Source organism: Colobus angolensis, unplaced genomic scaffold (assembly GCF_000951035.1).
Source record: "Colobus angolensis palliatus isolate OR3802 unplaced genomic scaffold, Cang.pa_1.0 Scaffold41, whole genome shotgun sequence".
NCBI classification, from domain to species: domain Eukaryota; kingdom Metazoa; phylum Chordata; class Mammalia; order Primates; family Cercopithecidae; genus Colobus; species Colobus angolensis.
Genome location: NW_012117488.1, coordinates 4,985,770 through 5,006,265, shown reverse-complemented (window position 1 = coordinate 5,006,265; position 20,496 = coordinate 4,985,770). Strand labels below are relative to the sequence as shown.

General features: G+C 39.5%; 1 protein-coding gene and 1 long non-coding RNA gene across 3 annotated transcripts in view; one reads left to right on the top strand and one right to left on the bottom strand.

The window, feature by feature from the left end:
* The window catches only part of CLCA4 (chloride channel accessory 4), a 34,098-nt gene extending 30,839 nt beyond the window's left edge, over positions 1 to 3,259 (top strand). For both annotated transcript variants that reach the window (XM_011956084.1, XM_011956085.1), the window contains 3 exons: positions 399 to 569; positions 1,864 to 2,097; positions 2,454 to 3,259. In XM_011956084.1, coding sequence (XP_011811474.1) covers positions 399 to 569; positions 1,864 to 2,097; positions 2,454 to 2,863 — 815 coding nt within the window. In that variant the 3' untranslated portion in view covers positions 2,864 to 3,259. The remainder of the gene's footprint in view (positions 1 to 398; positions 570 to 1,863; positions 2,098 to 2,453) is intronic.
* LOC105521776 overlaps positions 1 to 20,496 on the bottom strand; it is a 75,309-nt gene that overhangs the window by 6,322 nt on the left and 48,491 nt on the right. The gene's annotated exons all lie outside the window — the stretch shown is intronic.

Here is a 20,496-nt window from a genome sequence, read left to right as displayed (position 1 = left end):
ATTTAAAAAGAGAGATGACATAATTAATGTGTTTAGAGTTAGAGAAAGCAAGCTGAAAGCAAAAAGTGGTAGAGAAATTGTAAGAGTACTATGTGTAATACTCTGTATATGAATTAATAAGGACGGGAAGGTGAAGTATTTAGGCATTTATTATGCATACATAAATATTAACGTGTGTGTATGTATGTTGTATAGACCTAATAGATATCAAAATAGCTCAAAAGTATCAATTCTACAATATATTGTTTCGGCAGAATATAATGGAAATATTCTCCAAAGGGTCAATCTCAAAATATTAAGCCTAATCTAGAGGATATCCTTGTAGAGGCCAATTGCTTGTCTTTGAAAATGCATACATTTCTCTTTACAATACTTTATTCCTTCATTTCTATAACAAGGTGCTGATTCTTTCAAGAATGATGGGGTCTACTCCAGGTATTTTACAGCATATACAGAAAATGGCAGCTACAGCTTAAAAGTATGGGCTCATGGAAGAGCAAACACTGCCAGGCTAAGCTTACAGCCTCCACTGAATAGAGCCGCGTATATATCAGGCTGGGTAGTGAATGGTGAGTAACTCATGATATTTATAATCCAGTGATAGTTTGAATAATATTGGTGATTTTATATAATTGAGGCTTCAAACAGGTTGATCACAACTCAAAATATAGCTTTTCCGTTTTATGGAATAAAGTTCTCAGTCATACTAGGATTTGCCTCTAAATTAATCTAAGCTTTGGTACAATGTCTGGCACCTAGTAAGCACTCAAGCACTCGAAAAAGGTCAGTTATGATTGTTTTTTAAACTTTCAATTTAGGTTTGGAGGTACATGTGCAGGTTTGTTATATAGGTAAACTCGTGTCATGGGGGTTTGTTGTACAGATTATTTTGTCACCCAGGTACTAAACCTAGTATCCCATAGTTATTTTTTCTGCTCCTCTCCCTCCTCCCAACCTCCACCCTCAAGTAGGACTCCGTGTCTATTGTTACCCTCTTTGTGTCCATGAATTCTCATCATTTAGCTCCCACTTATAAGTGAGAACACGCAGGATTTTGGTTTTCTGCTCCTGCATTAGTTTGCTGAGGATGATGGCCTCCAGCTCCACCCACGTTCCTGCAGTGGACATGATCTCACTCAAAAATGTCAGTTATTATTGTGTTAGCTTGGAACATCTTATGTATATCAGCAATAATACGCCCAACTTTCAGCTCAAGATGAAGGAAACAGGTCAATTTATGAACCTAAGCACAAGCCAGTGCAGAATTTATCCTTCAGATTACATACGCTGTAAGAGTAAACATTCATTTGGAATTTTAATAAGTCAAAAAGAAAAAAAAAAAACAATGTGTATAGTAAAGTGATGTAAGAATTAAGAATGCATTCTTTGCTAGCTTCTTGTATCTGGTCCCTTGTGACTTTTCGGGGCTTTCTACTAGCAATTGGAATACAACAGAAGAATTATTCCTTAGCACTTGCAGCATGGAGGGAGGGACCTAGCACAAGTGGGTGGAGGAGAACTGGTAATGATTTCCCCAGATATATTCCCAGAGTGCTGATAATTCAAGAGGTGAAGCAACTCCTTTTTTAAAAAGGCACATATTGAATTATATAATATTTCTCTCATCCAGTGTAGGCTTAATTCTAAAGCAATGTGTTATCTGACTCTGTCCTACTACATCCTACCAAAGAAAGAATTCTCTCACCAACTGGATGCTTATGATTGTCACAAAACTTAGTAAAAATGTGACTGTATATATATTTATTAAAAGGAAAAGACAAGTGGGGTGAAGAAGGTGATTCCCTGAATTATAAAAAGTACCGGCAGTTTTGCCCATTATAAACCAGGAAATGTTTAATGCAGGGGAAATTGAAGCAAACCCGCCAAGACCTGAAATTGATGAGGATACTCAGACCACCTTGGAGGATTTCAGCCGAACAGCATCTGGAGGTGCATTTGTGGTGTCACAAGTCCCAAAATATTTCTTGGATGACCTACATCCACCAAGTCAAATCACAGACCTTGATGCCACACTTCAGGAGGATGAGATTATTCTTACATGGACAGCACCAGGAGATAACTTTGATGTTGGGAAAGGTAAGGACGAAGTGTCACATGATTTTGGCTTAAGTGAAAGGTGCTAATTGCAAAAACAAGGGTGCGAGGGCAGGCGAGGGGAGAATGGTTTTATATTGACAGCCTAGCAAAGTATTAATTTTATAATCTGATATTTTTTAATCAATCAAATGACACCTTTTAACGTGGTCCTACTTTTCATACAAAGAAGGTAGCAGTTTGCAGAGCTTAAGATCAGAATTCAGCTTTTATTAAAAAATGAGTAAGGTTTTTGATCTGAGTATCTGCTTTGTATAACTAGATATTTTTGAGAATTAAAAAAAGGAATGAATATGCTATGCTCCAGTCTCTAAACTACATGTAACTTTTTTTCTCAGCTCAACATTATATCATAAAAATAAGTGGAAGTATTCTTGATCTAAGAGACAGTTTTGATGATGCTCTTCAAGTAAATACTACGGATCTGTCACCAAAGGAGGCCAACTCCAAGGAAATCTTTGCATTTAAACCAGGGAATATCTCAGAAGAAAATACAACTCACATATTTATTGCCATTAAAAGCATAGATAAAAGCAATTTGACATCAAAAGTATCCAACATTGCACAAGTAGCTTTGTTTACCCCTCAAGCAAATCCTGATGACACTTATCCTACTCCTACCCCTACCCCTACTCCTACTCCTACTACTGATAAAAGTCATAATTCTGGAGTTAATATTTCTACCCTGGTATTGTCTGTGATTGGGTCTATTGTAATTGTTAACATTATTTTAAGTACCACCATTTGAACCTTAAGGAAGAACAAAATCTTCAAGTAGACCTAGAAGAGAGTTTTAGAAAACAATGTAAGTAAAGGATATTTCTGGATCTTAAAATTCATCCCATGTGTGATCATAAACTCATAAAAATAATTTTAAGATGTCTGAAAAGGATACTTTGATTAAATAAAAACACTCATGGAGATGTAAAAAACTGTCAAGATTAAAATTTAATAGTTTTATTTTTTGTTATTTTATTTGTAAGACATAGTGATGAACAGAGATCCTTTTTCATATTGTTACCTGGTTGTTTATTATTTGATACAACATTTTTCTGAAATGATATTTCAAATTTCATCAAGAAATTAAAATTATCTATTTGAGTAGTCAAAATACAAATAAAGGAGAGCAAGTAAACAACATTTGAAAAAAATGAATTTGGTGTTGGTACTATTAAGTATAAATTGATGATGTTGTATTCCTCCAAAGCCTCCAACTATACCCTACAATTGCCAAGATTATGTTTACTACAATTCATGGATATGAAGGATACCAGAAAAAAAAAAATCAATTACCACCTGTCAAACTAATTTTTCCTGATTTTATTTCGATATAAATATATATCTATCTCTTTTCATTTAAAAAGCCATACCTATCTGCATACTTTTTATCATAGGAACAAATTACTGAAGCTACTATCTATTGCCCTTGTTTTCAGATAAAGAAAACTAAATATTTTTAAAACACAATATTTTCATTCATCTCTCAGGATCACAACCATATTGACTAATGAGATCACTTAAGGAGAAAATGTAGGTTGAAAGGAGCAGTTTTATATGGCAGACCATAGCCAGGTCAGCCAGGGACCCTAATGATGTAAACAAAATGGAACACAGAGCATGTAACAATGGTGTAAGATGGTGCAGAGAGAACTTCCCCTCATAGGAGTGGGTAGACTTGGAGTCCAAGTTTACGGTTTCCTTGTTCTACTAACGGGTAGTTTTCTCATTTTGCACAGGAATTTTTATTACTATAACTCAGCATCCTGAGGAACTAAAGAGGACCTGCAGAACAGCATCCACTCATTTGTATTCTTATCTCATGTAGCATTGGCAGGAATTCTTTGCTCTTTGGAAGTAAATGAAGATGAAAGCCATATAAGCTGAGTCCAGGGGTCACTTTTAACAATCTTCAAACATAGATCTTGACCTGGCAAAAAGAATTTGGTGTGATCAGAAGGGCTGACAAAAAGGGCCTTGTAGTTTAAGTTGGAAGTAGTAAAGGAGCAAAGGAAGAGGAAGTAAGTGGGAGACTCCTGACTCTATGATGGTTTGACTTCCTCTCAAAGCATGCAGAAGAAAATGTACAGAGGAAAATGAGCGGCACACTAGGGCATTTGGAGACTAAGTTGTTGAGGTAAAAGGTCTATTGGCACCATTAGCTCCTCTAGCAGACTGGCATCTGTTTGGCCAGTGCTAATGACTAGGGATGTACAGGAGAATATGCAGGAAAAGCATTAAGGGTAGAGCACCTGGCCTTTACCAAGAGTGGAATGAAGGCCTGAAATTCTATGTTGGCACAAGAAATATCATGTGACAGTCAGATTTTCTGTATGTCCCTTCCACCCATTCACCCCATTACTCTGGAGGCAAAGCCTACCAGCCCGGTTACTTCCCTCTCTGAGGTTCCAGTGCAACAGCTAGGTTCAGGTGGATCCCAGTGGTGGGCTCTCCCCTCCCAGGTCAAGTTCTAATTTCTTCTATTCCTAGGTCTGCATCAAGTAGTTATTTGTGAATTCTTAAGAATCAGAAAGATAACTAAATCATTACCATTGTTGTAGTCAGTACAGGTTACATAATTTATGCTACTCACTGCAAAATGAAAATAAGATGCCTTTGCTTTAAAACTAGTAAGAATTTCAAGACACCAACCGCTAAGTATTAAACCAAGTTCAGGGCCCTTCTAAGCAGAGCTCCAAGCAACAGCATAGATGGCATGTCCACAAAACCAGCCCTGACTGCAGTCCAGGATAAACTAGCGATGGTACCTACAGTATGAAGTCTCTGTGTGCGCTGTCCATTACAACTACCTAGCAGCATTTACGGTCTAGTAGTTGATTTAGTTAATCATGAAAAAGTACCACATTTGGGAAGCTAAGTTTAGGCTCATTGCCTCTTGCAGGGAATCTGGCAACAGAAAATGCATCTAAGATATTCCATTAAGGAAGAGAGGCAGCCCTGTATGGGAGAGGACGAACCCTCTACGGACCTCGGAGACTCAAATGTCTACAGGGTTCCTGAATAGAAAAAAACCTGTATCACTAGCTATCCAAGTCAGTGTTACTCCTTGGGGTGGGGAGTCTACAGTGTCACAAGCTAAACACCTACCCCAGGGGCTGCCCAAGATCTGGCACAGAGAGATGGTATGCACTCATAGTCGCAGCTGCTCAGCTAGGACTGAGAGAACTACCTTTCCGTGCTTCCATTCATGCCACTGAGATGGCTGCTGTCACAGGCCAGAGTGCCCCAGTAGAGCATGTGTAAGTGTGGGGGCCCAAACCACAGTGCCTGATGAACATTCACAAAAGCATAAAATAGGACTAAGAGGAGTTCAACTCAAAGCAACACTGAAGTAGTCCAGGCCCATCGCAGCCAAACAGAAAAGTATGGTAGCTAATCCCTAGAAAAGTTTCCAAAGATCCACAATTCCAATTATTTGTAGCCTTATGTAGTTCTTTCTCACATTGGATCTGAGCTGGGTGAATGATGTGCCTTAATTAACATAATATAGCAAAAATGATAGATGTTTCCATTTTAGTGTTCTTGGGAACACTGACCTACCATGTTAAAATACAGCTATGCTAATGGAGAGACCACTGGAGAGGTTCCAAGAATACATGGAGAATAAAAAGAGGACTAATTAACTCTCCCTGTTTCCCAGCCTCTAGATGATTCCATTTACAGTCACCAGACTCTAAGCCTAACCAGCAAAAGAACCTCGCATTTAAGCCCAGACAACCAATAGAATCATGGAAAAAAGAAAATGATTGATGTTTTGAGCCACTAAGTTTTGGAATGGTTTGGTCCACAGTGCTAGATTACCTAGATAACCAATAACTGTATTGGTCAGTGTTCCATCAGGGAAACAGACCACCATGAGTATTACAGAGTAGAGAATTTATTTATTATAAGAATTAGGATGAGGAAGTAAAGTACTAAAAAAAGGAAATGGGAGATCAGAAAAAAATCTAACAAGTCTATCTGAAGTGCTGAAGTTTGTGTTGGGTGTTTCATGTTGGTATCCAGGCATGTCCAGGAACTGGAATGGGATCGTGAAGGGGGCTACTGTGGAAGTCTGTGGAAGACTGTTACCTGTGCATAAAAAAACCTCTGTGGGTTTGTTGCCAAGAGTCTTGTGGTGGACCTAGGACCACTGTCAGTCAGCAATGTCAGCATTCAGAAAGAAGAGTCAGAAATGGAGTAGAGAGGAGCAAGGATGCCGGCCCATCTGCACCTGTTTCCCACCACCTCTTATCACTTCTCCTGCAGGCAGTTATGGCTGCTGTTTTACTTCTGCCTTCTACATTTCATGCAAATTATTTTTGACCAACTTTAACCCAGAATCATATGGTTTCTGAGAGATGTAGTTCCAATTTATCCAACTTGCCTCAGCAAAGCCACTATTATATTAAGCGAAATAAGCCAGACACAAAAAGACAAATACCATATGTTCTCATCTGTATGTGAAATCTAAAAACATTGTACACATAGAAGCAGAGAGTAGAATGGTGGTTACCAGAGGCTGGGGTGGGAGGAAAAAATAAGTTTAAGAGATCTACTGTACGTCATGGTGATTATAGTTAGTAACAATATACTCCACAATTGAAACTCACAACAAGAATAGATTTTAACTGATCTAACCAAAAAACAATTGTATGAGCTAATGCATTAATTAAATAGCTTGATTTATCCATTCCACAGTGTATACATATACAGACATACCATGTTTTACTGGATTTCACTTTATTATGTTTCACAGATACTGTGATTTTTACAAATTGACAATGACAATACTAATAGAATTGGGCTCTGATATTAGTAATTGCTACCCAGTGAAATAGAGGAATTCAATAGAACACAGTTTGTTACAGCGGCTCAAAAAATTGTTTTTTCATGTTTATATCCTAGTGAATTGAGACTGTTCAATAAGCTGCTTTCACAGCAATTATACTCAATGTCATCACTGCAAAAACTTCGTAAGTTTTGAAAAACAACAAACAATGACAAATCCACTGCTATACAGATCTACTCTCTAGGCACCAAATTCCTAATTTGTCTTTCTACTTCCTTCCCTCTTATAGAGAACACTTTTGTTCATCTTACCATCATTCTTTCTCCCTCCTTCCAGCAAATGTCTAGTCATTTCCTATGCTGAACTTTTTGCAAGTCCTTGTCTTTCTCTCCAATCTTGTTCCTCTTACCATCACCTTCTACTTTTTTGGTGCCCAGCATTACTTGATCATTGATGCCTTAGATAAGCCTGGTTTACCTATAGTTCTGTCTTTTCCCTTCACATAACCATGAATATTATCTAGGGCTACCATATTACAGAACTTTAAAGGGATCCGTGCAAATCATACCTTCTATGAATGGTACCCCTGGAGTTTCACAAAGCACAGTGTCTGCATCCTCATGTGGTAGTTCTACTCTTAGAGCTGACACATGAAAAAATAAGTATTCTTCATAAATGATTCTACATTGTTCCATGAAACAGGAAGTTATTTTAAAGCCTTAGCATCCGTAATAGCACTTTAGTAAATATACCTGTTCAGATCATATTTGTTGCTAATTAATTATTTATGACCCCAATACCCTGTTTTCTTTAATAATCTATGTGATGATCAGCAAATTAGTTCCTGATGCATTAGACCCCATGAGGAATGTAAGCAAAGCGCTACATATTTTATGTCCTGCTGTCTGTCATCATGTGGTGTTTAGGAAATAGGAAGTTGTTTTAGAGGCATATGGAAAAGACTGAACAGTAGGAGTTTGGTGACATGAAAGTAGAACCACCACTTACTTAATCATTTGAAGTTCTATCTGGGCTTGGAACTAAAAACAATCAAAACCTTTTGCTTTTCTGCAAACATGTATCTATGTACAACCTCTCAAATGTATTTAGAACCTTAATTAGGATTCCTTCATAGAGCAAACCAGAACTCTCTAGATCCCAGAGAGCTCAGTGTCAGGAGACAATGCTATTTGAGGTGAGGAAGAAAGCCCACTATTATCTGCTGCTCCTTCAACTTCTGCTCCACCACCATGAACCTTCTCTTTCTCTCTCTCTCTCTCTCTCTCTCTCTCTCTCACACACACACACACACACACACACACACACACACACACACACACCAGTTTGAGCCAAGCAGGGAAATGTAGGTGGTTCATAGCACTGTTTGGGTATAGGTTTGTCAATTTGGGTCGGGAAACAGTATAATTCTATAAAACTAAATTATTTCTCTTCATCTATACCTTCTTCCAAAATGTCCTATCTCAGTGAAAGAAAAGTATCTCGCCATCCAGTTATTCAAACCAGAGACTAGCAGGCCATCTCTTGACTCTCCAATTTCTTCACCGTTTATGTCAAATCAGTGAATCAGTCTTGTCTGTGAAATCTCCTTAACCCTTATCTCTTCTCCATTCCTCTTCAGTGACTGCCTCAGTCAGCCTCTATCATCTTCTTCTGAAAAAGATGGTCCCTAATAGGTCTTTCTTTCTGTCAATCCTTCCCAACCCATGTTCCCCACAGATTAACTTGAACAAAATCACAATAGTTCCCACACTACTTTCAAGATAAGGTATAAATGCCACAAAGGCAGAGACTTTGCCTGGTTTATTCATCACTTCTTGCCAGGCACCTTGCATGATGGCAAGTATTTGTGAAATGAATGACTGCAAGGCTCAACATCATTTGGCCCTAGCTTTGACTTCCACATCTCTTATTACACCATCCCCACTGATCTCCCAGCTGTAATCAGTCAAAGACTTTCAGTTTCCCCAGAAGTGCACACAGTTTTATATTTCTGGGCCTTTGTCAGAAATGCCATACTTTACCATTCCTTCTTTACTTCTAACCCCACCTTCTTCAGCCTCCCCTTCTGCCCCCTAATCACATTCCCCTTTTTCAAAATCCCATTTCTACTGCTTCTCCTGCTTCCCTCCCTCACACTCAGACAGAATAGAACACTCCCCCATTTGTATCCCATTCTTCATACAGAATTCTGACACCCAAATGCAGTTATCTGTTCACTATCTGACACGAGCCCTAACTCCTAATCCCTCTCAATTATACAGTGAACACTTTGGAAAATGGGACTACATTCTGGGGAGACAGAGTAAAAAAGAGAGAAGAGGAAGGATGGAGTGCTGCATATTCTAATACACACATGCAAATACAAGAGATCCCTATTCTTGCTTCTTTACTCTCTATATCCAGTCAGTCACCAAGTCTTGTCAATTCTTAATGTCTCAAAAAGTGTTCCACCTGTCTCTATCCCTAGTTCATGCTCCCAGCATCTCTAACCTATATTCCCTACAAAACCCTCTTCCAAACAGCCATTGTGAACCACTGTGAAGGTTGAGCCCTGTCTGAAGACACTCAGCTATGCAGGGCAGGAGTGAGTGAGGCCTGAACTATAGTCCAACCTCAGCTCCCAGAATCAGGGCTGCAGGGGCACTACTGGATCATTAGTCTGCCCAGAGGTGGCATGTTTTTCTAATTTATAAGTTGTTTTTCTAATTCACACAAGACATATATGCTAGTAATGCAAGCCTGTTTCCAACCAGTATTCACTTTGCAGCCGAAGTCTTTCTAAAGTACAAATATGATCCTGTTGCACTCCTATTTAAAACCTTGTAATGACTTTCCTTTGCACTCAAGGTGATGTAACCACAGACCCCAATTCAGTGTGGTTTAACTTTGTTAGTAACAAAAGGACAAGTTGCTTTGCGGTGCAATGGACCCCCAGGTTGCATATCATGTAACGTGAACAGGTCCAGATGAGCCAAGTATGTCTGATTTGAGACCCCAGAGCCAGCAGAATAAAAAAGCCAACCACAGGTGTAACCTAAGTACTTGAATCAAGGAACAGGGATGTAATTAAGAAGTGATTAGTACCCTCTTTTGTTGCATTACAGACTTAAAAGCCAAAAGTCCATCACCACCCTTTGCATGACCCAGCCAGCTTACTCCTCAGTGCATTTTCCTACCCTTCCCATTGTTAGTCTCAGGCTGTAAAACCCGCCCCCAGACCCTGACTTAGTGAGATGGATTTGAACTTGCCTCCTGTCTCCTTACCAGTTGATTCTCAATAAGGCTTTTTTCTTTACTTTTCTCAAAAGCCAGTGCCACAGTATTAGCTTCTGTGAGCATCAGGCAACAAAACCATTGCTTGATTCCAGTGAGGTCCAACCCCTGTGGTATGATTAATGATGCTTTTCATCTTCCACATCCAGCTTACTTCTCCAGTTTCATGTCTCACAACTTCTTACATTACATACTGGGCTCCATCCACCGTGGACCACTTCTAGTTCTTTGAATACATTACAGGATCTCTCATTCCAAGGCTATGAGGTGCTTTTCATTCTCTATAAATGCCCTCTTCTCTACTATCCTTCCACTTCCACATCCAGCAGTCACTGAATAACTCATGCTCATTCTCAGGTCTTTGGAGTCATTCCTTCTGGGAAGCATCCCCTAATTCCTCCAACCTCTTGCCCCAGAGGGTTAAGCTCCTCTTCCCTTCCCTAATTCTCACCCCTGAGTTTCACGTTAACTCTGTGTCACGTAACTGCCCATTTACTTGTTATTTCCCTCCAGAGGGTGAGATGCTTGAGGGCAGGAGACAAGCTCTTACTCATCATCATCTTGCCAGTGCCCATCACCAAGCTCAATAAATGCTTGTCAAATTAAAACACGGAATCTGTGTTTTCCCAAGCATCAGTTTTAATGAATCAATCACAGAGCTGACAAAAGTACCACAAAAAGGAACCACTAACAACTTTACTGTATGAGCTTAAGCAGGAAAACATTATACCTATAGACAGGAATGCTGGGTCGTTCCACCTAAATTAAGGCAAAAGTATCCTGAACTATATCCTCATTGTTACTGCAATAACAAACTTCGGTTTCACATTTCCTCTTAATCTCCCAATCAGCTTTCAGCCCCTATTTAGGTCAATTCAAATTTTACATGAATTTTCTTCTGCCTAATAGGTTCCTCCAACACCAATTCCTCCAATGACCTTGATTTTATCTGCCAAGGACATTAGCCTTTCAAATCAGTTTCAAAGATATCAAGGCCAGACTCATTCAAATGCACCTAAAAACTTAGTTCACACTTGAGAAATGCAACCTTTTCCTATCGGGCTATAACAGTCAGTCACTCTTCCTATACTCCTACCTAAACATCAGCACTGATCTACCAGGTGCCTGCACTCAAACCCAGAAGTCATTTTTTCCTTGAAATTGATGTTCCCTGTACTTGATTATTAATTACTGACTCTCTTTTGTCAGATATTCATTTATCTCTTCAGAGAGACCTTCTCTGTCAACCTAATCTTAAGCAATAACTCAGTCACCACCATATTTTTAAAAATCAAATTCTCTGTAGAGCATTTAACGCTAGCTGATATTTTAAGTTTTAATGGAATGTTAGAATGTGTATTGTTTATCTTTCCCACTGGAATATGGGTTCCATAAGAGCACTGACCTGTTAGTTTTGCTCACTTCATGAACTAGAACTAGACCAGGCTATAATAAATTTGCAGTTAATAACTGTTGAATGAATGAAAAGATAATGGAAGAATAAACTAAATATTTTGTCCATGCTGTCTTATGTGGAGGCATAGAATCAGGCCAAGGAGAGTTATTTAAACTATTTGTTATATACTAGCTTGTTTATATCACTTTCTACCTTTTCTCTAGAGCTTCATACATGCAAACCTTGGCTTCTGTCATTTGCTAAATGAATTTTCACAAACCAAACACAATCATGTAACCAAAGTTGACCTCAAGAAAGGAACATTACCAGTATCCCAGATGCTCCCTTTCTGCTCTCTTCCAATTATCATCTCCCATAAGAGATAATGGCAAGTTAAAGTCAAGTTATCCTGGCTCCTAAAGGCAGAGATTGTTTTGCCTGTTTACACTCTTTAGAGAGGTGGAATCATATACTACATATTCATTGGTGATTGGCTTCATTTGCTCAAATATATATATGAGATTCATCCACATTGCTGCGTGTAGTGGCATTTTGTTGATTCTCATTTCAGTAGTGTACAAGTTTTAAAGTTCAATACTCATTAACATATTAAAACATAAATTCATTTTTAATACACATATATATAACAAAATTTATATAAGGAAATTTAGATTCACTTCAATTCTTTACTCTTTTAAAATAGTGTTCTCTATGATGAACATTCTTATAGCAAAAAACTTTTTTCAAGTTTTTAAATTCATATTGACAGCTTATTAACAAGAAAGTTTTAACAATTCATTTTATTATCAACTGTATGTGCCAGTATTTGCCTCCTAAATTTCTTCAGCAAATGTGGATACTACTGTCCTTTTAAAATTTGTGTCACTCAAAAATTTAAAACATGATATTTCATTGCTCTTTTTATTTTAACTTCTTTACTTACTAATGAATGTGTGGTTTTCCATATGTTTATTGGTTGTTTTTATTTATATGAATGACCATTTATGTCTGATTCATCTTTTAAGTGAAGTATTCACCTTTTTTATTGATTGGTTGAGCAAAAGTTAATCCTCAATCTATTCAGGTTTCCAATGACTGGTTCCATTTTGATAATTTGTATTTGCCTAGAGAATTGTCCATTTTACTGAGGTTTCTTAATGAATGTGTAGCGGCATCTTGTGATTCTAATTTGCGTTCTGCTAATGACTAATTCGTTCAGACTTTAAAATAGATTAGCAACATTTTAAAATTCTGTTCTGAATCTGACATTAATTCTTGAGATTAAAGTAGATCTTGTATACATAATTATTAGAAAAGCTTCAAGTGTTTACATATACACAGAATACATTCTGTGATCAAAAATGTTATTATTCATTTTCTTTAACTTAGAAAATAAAGTACAGATTAGAGAGCAGTCTGACTCAAATGTGTCACTTTGCCCTTTTGATTTTTTAGCTCATTCAAAGGACCATGCAAGCATTTTTGTGCCCACACTTTCTAACACCGTGAACTCCACTGAAAAGGAAGACCTTCTAACAGAGAACTGTGAAAAGAAAGACCTTGAACACAGGTAGGAAAAGGAACGAGGTGTCAGTAAATGTCAGTGAAGGGACAGACCGGTGTGACAAATAAAAAATGAGGAAGGCTTTGGAGCCTGGGACCAGGAAATGAGAATGTGGAATTACTAGAATGTTTTCCTAAGAACATGAAACAAACAAAATTTACAAATATTATTGTTGCTATTAAAATAAGTTTTTTAAAGTTCAGTTTTATTTACAAATGGCCTTGAACATAGAGGTAAGATTATATGCTGCAAAATCAAGAATAAGATTTTTTAAAATTTATTATCATTGCATTTATTCTCAATTAAGAGAGAAAATGGGTTTTAATGAGGATATATGTATGAGAATGAAGCCTCTTAAATACCAGAATGTATTACTTAGAGATCATATGAAAAATTTTCTGAGATTGTGATTGAAAAATTAAATCTGACATGATTTAAATGTGAATCAAGCTATAAGTGGAGGCTCAAATGAGGGTGTTTTTAATTTTTCAAGTATAAATTTTAATTTTTCAGGTGAAGATTTTAAAGTTGTTTGGATAAGTGCTATTGGCAAAGTTGCTTTTTGTAATAGTTTTATAGAAAAATAAATATGTATCAATAAATGAATTGATAATCATTGATCCATGAATTCAGTGAAAATTTCATTATTTGCATTCAATGTATAATCAGAAGGCATGTATTTAAATCTTAGAAGCAATGCTTATTAACTCTATGCCAGCTTTTTCTTTAAATTTGTAAAGTAAGGAAAAAAACACTCATTTCATGGTATTTCAAGGGTCAACATATAGATAATATATATAATTTCCTAGCATAGGACTGAGCAAATAGTAAATAAAAGCCTAAGTTATCCTTCCCAGTCTTCCTAACTGTAAAATTATGATAATACCTTTTTTTCAGAGTTGCCATGCAGAATAATGTGAAGTAGCTACTGTAATGTACAAGCACCTATCAAAGTGCCTGGCAGCTCAATAGTAAGCGTTCAATCATTCCTTCATTCTTTCCTGACTTCCTATCATTTAATTTCCATATCAACAATATTTGCTGAGTGTCTACTATGTGCACTAGGTCCTGAGCCACGAGGGTACATGAGGCAAATGTGATTCCTGCCCTCAAAGAATGTATAATCTTGAATTGAGGAGAAGAAAGTTTAATTAATTAATTGCAATTGATTGTAAGAGGAAGGAAGAAGGCTTCACTATGAATTGAGCTGACTTTTAACTCTGGCAATGCAGTGCTAGGTACGGGGAATGCAAAAGTTAGGTGTATTTGCTTTAATTTGCTTTGGGAAATTGGCCCATTTACACATCTCAGTGACATCCTAATCCTGCCTCAGCCCCATCTGTCATTTGTGTTCTATTGTTCATATGTAGTTTTTATCCTTCTTGGTTTTCAGAAAGGGGTGAATGTCTGTTGATGACTATTTTGCTATAGCAATATTCACATTTCCAAAGTCTGAATGGTAAATGGTTAATTACTGTAGTTCATGTGTAAGGTTGCATTCTTGGCAAATAGAATGTAACCCAATAAAAAGGAAATTATAATGTGTTAGGCCATTCTTGCATTGCTATAAAGAAATAGCTGGGACTGGGTAATTTATAAGAAAAGAGGTTCAATTGGCTCACAGTTCTGCAGGCTGTACAGGAAACATAACACCAGCATCTACTTCTAGGGAGACCTCAGGAAGCTTACAATCATGAGAGAAGGCAGTGGGGAGTAGGCATATCACATGGCAGGAGTGGAGCAAGAAAGTGCCACACACTTTCACCAGATCTCATGAGAACTCACTCACTACCATGAACACAGCACCAAGCCATGCAGGATCTGCCCCCGTGACCTAATCAGCTCCCACCAGGCTCCACCTCCAACTCTGGGGATTACATTTCAACATGAGATTTGGCAGGGACGTATATCCAAACTACATCATTTCACTCCTGTCTCCCCAAAGCTCATGTCCTTCTCACATTGCAAACTACAATCATACTTTCCCAATAGTCCCCCAAAGACCTAACTCATCCCAGAATTAACTCAAAAGTTCCAAGTCCAAGTCCAAAGTCTCGTCTGGAAATGAGTTCCTTCCACCTATGAGCCTGTAAAATCAAAACAAGTTATTTACTTCCATGATACAATGGGGATACAAGTATTGGAGAAACATTCCTGTTCCTAAAGGAACTAACTGGCCAAACAAAAGGGGCTACATGCCTCACACAAGTGTGAAACCCAGCAGGGCAGTCATTAAATCTTAGAGTTCCAAAATAATCTACTTTGACTCCATGTCCCGTATGCAAGACACACTGCTGGTAGAGGTGGGCTACCAAGGCTTTGGAGAGCTTTGCTTTGTGGCTTTTCCATGCTCAGGATGTAAGTTGCTGGTAGCTCTACCATTCTAGGGTCTACAGGGTACTGGCCCCCTTTCCACAGCTCCACTAGGCAATGCTTTGATTGAAACTGCCTTTGCAAAATTATGACTGAGACACTGAAAGAGATCTAATTTAATCAACTCCATCCTGCTTCTAACCTCCAAGATGTTCTTGTTCATTCTTGGGTGTAGGCTGAACTAACTTTGGGAGAAAATTAGTTTACAGTTTATAGGTTAAAACAAGCACAGTAACTGTCCTTTCACAAAGCAGACCTCCATCCTGCCTAGGGACTAGATTGCCTTTGTAGGACCAGCATTAGCCACAAGATTAGAAATTATGGTTTAGTAGTCATGCAGCTGGAGAATACAAGATTCTGACCTACCTAAACTGCTCCTGAGACCATGTACTTGAGCTATTTTGCAGACCCTGTATTTGATGGATCAGTTGGTACCACCCAGATTGATACGGGCTCATCTAATCTTGTGGACCCCATCCAGGAACTGATTCAGTGCAAGAAGACAGCTTAAACTCCGTATTATTTCTTCCGCGACCAATCAGCATTGCTGGCTCACTGGCTTTCACCCATCCACCAAGTTGTCCTAAAAAACTCTGCTCCCCAAATGCTTGAGGAGACTGACTTGAGTAATAATAAAACTCCGAACTCTTACACAGCCAGCTCTGCCTGAAGTACTCTTTCTTGATTGCAATTCACTTGCTTTGATGAATTGGTTCTGTCTAGGCAGCAGGCAAGGTGAAGCCACTGGGCAGTTAGAGTGGGGACACTATGTGGAGCCTTCAAGCCCACATTTCCCCTCTGCACTGCCCTAGTATAGCTTCTCTGTGAGGACCTCTCAGAGAAAATTGTCGTAGAAAACACTTTCTATGACCTCTCATAGAAAATGACAGGTCATAGAAAATGTCTCTCAGGCTTATGCAGCAGATTTCTGGCTGAGCACCCAGGCTTTCTCATACATTCTTTGAATTCTAGGTGGAAGCCTCCAAGCTTCCTTCACTCTTGCATTCTGTGCACCTACAGCCTTAAAACCACATGGAAGCTGTGAAGGATTATGGTTTGCACTCTTTGTAGTGGTAGCCGAAGCTGTACCTGGGTGCCTTTGAGCCATGGCCTCAGTTGGAGCAGCCATGATGTGAGGTACAGCCTCCTGGAGTGGCACAAGGCAGTGGTATCCCTGGTCTGTCCCCTGAAACCATTCAGTTCTTTTGGACCCCTGGGCCTGTGATGGGTGGGGCTGCCTCAGACATCTCTGAAATGTCTTCCAGGCCTTTTTCCCATTGTCTTGGCTATTTGCACTTGGCTCCTTTTTAGTTATGCAAATTTCTCTAGCAAGTGGATGTTTCACAGCCTGCTTGAATTCATCCCCTGAAAATGGGCTTCTCTTTTCTACCACATGGCAAGGCTGCAAATTTTCCAAACTTACATGCTCTGCTTCCCTCTTAAATATAAGTTTTGGCCAGGCGCGGTGTCTCACACCTGTGATCCTAGCACTTTGGGAGGCTGAGGCAGGCAGACTGCCTGAGCTCAGGAGTTTGAGACCAGCCTGGGCAACATGGTAAAATCCTGTCTCTACTAAAATACAGAAAAAAAAAAATTAGCCAGGCATGTTGGTTGGCACCTGTAGTCCCAGCTACTTGGGAGGCTAAGGCAGGAAAATTGCTTGAACTCGGGAGGCAGAAGTTGCAGTGAGCCCAGATTAAGCCACTGCACTCCAGCCTGGGCAACACAGCAAGACTGTCTCAAAAAAAAAAAAAAAAAAAACTTTAGGTTTCAACTTTAAGCCCTTTGCTCTCCCATCTAACCATAGGTGTTTTGCTGGTTAGAAATTTCTCCCACTAGGACACCCTAAGTCATAACAATTAAGCTTAAACTTCCACACATCCCCAGGGCATAAACACAACGCAACCAAGTTCTTTGCTAAGGCTTCATATGGGTGACCTTTGCTCCAGTTCCCAGTAAGTTTCTCATTTTCATCTGAGACTTCATCAGCCTGGACTTCCCTGACTCTGTCACCATCAGCATTTTGGTCACCACCATTTAACTAGTCTCTAAGAAGTTCCAAAGTTTCCCTCGTCTTCCTGTCCTCATCTGAGCACTCCAAACTCTTCCATCCTCTGCCCGGTATCCCGTTCCAAAATCCCTTTAACATTTTCAGGTATCTTTATAGCAAGGCCCACTTCCTTGGGACCAATTTGCTATATTAAGCCATTCTTATGTTGCTACAAAGAAATATCTGAGACTAGGTAATTTATGAGAAGAGAGGTTTAATTGGCTCTCAGTTCTGCAGGCCTTACAGGATGCATAGCACTGACATCTGCTTCTACGGAAGCCTCAGGAAGGTTACAATCATGGCAGAAAGTGAAGTGGGAGCAGGCATGTCACATGGCAGGAGTGCAAGCAAGGGGGCAAGAAGGTGCCACATATGTTTAACAACCAGATCGCATGAGAACTCAGTATTGTGAAGACAGCATCAAGCCATGGGGGATCCACCCACGTGACCCAGTCACCTCCCACCAGGCACCCCCCACAACAACATTGGGGATTACAATCATGGCCTATGAGATTTGGCAGGGCCACATATCCAAACTATACCCATTAGTAAACCCTTCATTGGGGTATGGACATAGAAAATTCCTCTCAGGCTTATGCAGGTGTAAATCAGCCATTTACTTGCAGGCATTTTTGAAACACTGTTTTCAGGCTTACCTGCTTGTATAAACCTCCTTCTGGCTTACTTTAGACTTCCTCTTTCCTTCTACCATGTGTACTTCCCATCAGTAAATTCATTTCTTCAGATTTAATTCAATAAAGCAAATATGTATTGAGTAGCTATCGTATGCATGTTCTCAGAAATAATGTTTTAAATGTTCCTTGCATGGAAACAAAGTTCTTAGCCATCTCATATTTGTCTATGAGAACAGACTTAACGTAATGTATCGAAGTATTCTCCTTGGATGAGCTATATCTATTTGGTAAAAACTCAGGACCCCAATTCACTCTACCAAAACGAAAAAAAATTAAGCTGAAAGCTGAGTCATGCAAGATACTGCCTTTCCATTTGTTCCTAAGCAGATAGCTACAGATAAAATGTTAAATATCTCCACAGGGAGCTGCTCTTATCTGATGTTAAGTGCCGTTTTCTTATGTTGCGTAAACTGCTGATTTACAGCATGTGAGATGAATACATAATTGACTATTCCAGTACCTGCCTGTTTTCCCTTGTATCATGTAGGTTATCAGACCCTCCCTCTTTCCCCTTCAGTCAGCTTTTTCCTTCTGAATATTGAAGCCCTCAAAATTATCTCTGGAGAAAGGCACAGACCACAGATTGTTGCCTTGATTCTGTGCTTTGTTCTTCCAGCCATGCCCTTAACCTTGGCCAGATAAACCTTTGAATTGATTGAGATCTGTCTTAGATACCTTTTGGTTTACCACAAGCTTCAGTGACTAAGGAAAGAAAATGATCACTCCACATCTGTGAGATGTGGTGGGCTGGGAAGGGCAGGGAGACAGCAGTCATGGGAGGGTTTTCCCTGAAGTAATGGAAACCTATACAAGATGCTAAAAGCAGGAACCTCAGCAGAGGCCTTGCAGAATCACTGCACTAGGGCAATGAGTGTGGATTAAGGAAATGAGAAAGGCTCTGTAAAGAGGTGGGCGTGGTTGAGCCCCAAGAAATATGGCAGTGCTCAGCAGAATAATGCTTCTTCTGATCTTCACTTCGTATCTTTAAATCAAGAGCTAGAAACATATCATGAAAAAGTCCCTGAATAAGAGAACAGGACCAATTGTTAGGCTAGGCTGGGAAGCTGCAAGTTCTTGTGTGGGTGTAAAGCTGTAGAAGACACAACCCAGGGGAATTCCTGAGCTCACAGCAATTCACCCCTTTGCCACCTCCCACCTTTCTTGTGGGTCACAGTTGCTTCCCTTGCTTCATTTCCAACTCTAACATGCAGCTTTTTGTTGTTATTGTTTTTTTGAGATAGAGTCTAACTCGGTCACCCAGCCTGGAGTGCAGTGGCATGATTCAGCTTACTTTAATTGAGGGGAGAGAGAGACCCTCTCATATTGTTTTATATTGTTTTATACTCGGTACCTGTTTTAAGAAAAAAACAAGGAAGTAAAACCAGACAGGCAGCCCGGTGCCAGGCCCAAAACCAGGCCTGGGCCTGCCTGGCCTAAACCTACGAGTTAAAATCAACTCGTAACTTAGAAACCGATATTATTCATAGATACCAGGCATTGTATAAAAGAAAGTAGTGAAACTCCCAGCTCTGTTTTGTTTCTCTCTGACCACTGGTACATGCAACCCGTCACGTACTCCTTGCTTGCTCAAATCAATCACGACCCTTTCATGTGAAATCTTTAGTGTTGTGAGCCCTTAAAAGGGACAGAAGTTGTGCACTTGGAGAGCTCAGATTTTAAGGCAGTAGCTTGCCGATGCTCCCAGCTGAATAAAGCCCTTCCTTCTACAACTCAATGTCTGAGAGGTTTTGTCTGTGGCTCGTCCTGCTACAAAATTCCGCACCTGTGTTCAAGCAATTCTCATGCCTCAGCCTCCTGAATAGCTGGGACTACAGGCACACATCACCACGCCTGGCTAATTTGTATTTTTAGTAGGGACAGGTTTTGCCATGTTGGCCAGGTTGATCTTGAATTCCTAGCCTCAAGAAATACATCCACCTAGGTCTCCAAAACTGCTGGGATTTTACAGGTGGGAGCCACCACACCCGGGCTAACACGTAGCCTTGGTTGGTGCTTTAGGACCTTGACTGCCTTGCTAGAGGAAACAATTATCTCTGGACATGCCAGTCATAGAACTCTAACACCTTGACCATAGAGATTAGTTCAGAGGGCAAGCACGTGGCCCAAGTCAATGCATCCATAGACGCTCACCAGATGTTTTTAAACTGAAATGGGAGACATATGCTCTTTTCCTCAGGCTGGGAATATGTGAGTCTGGAA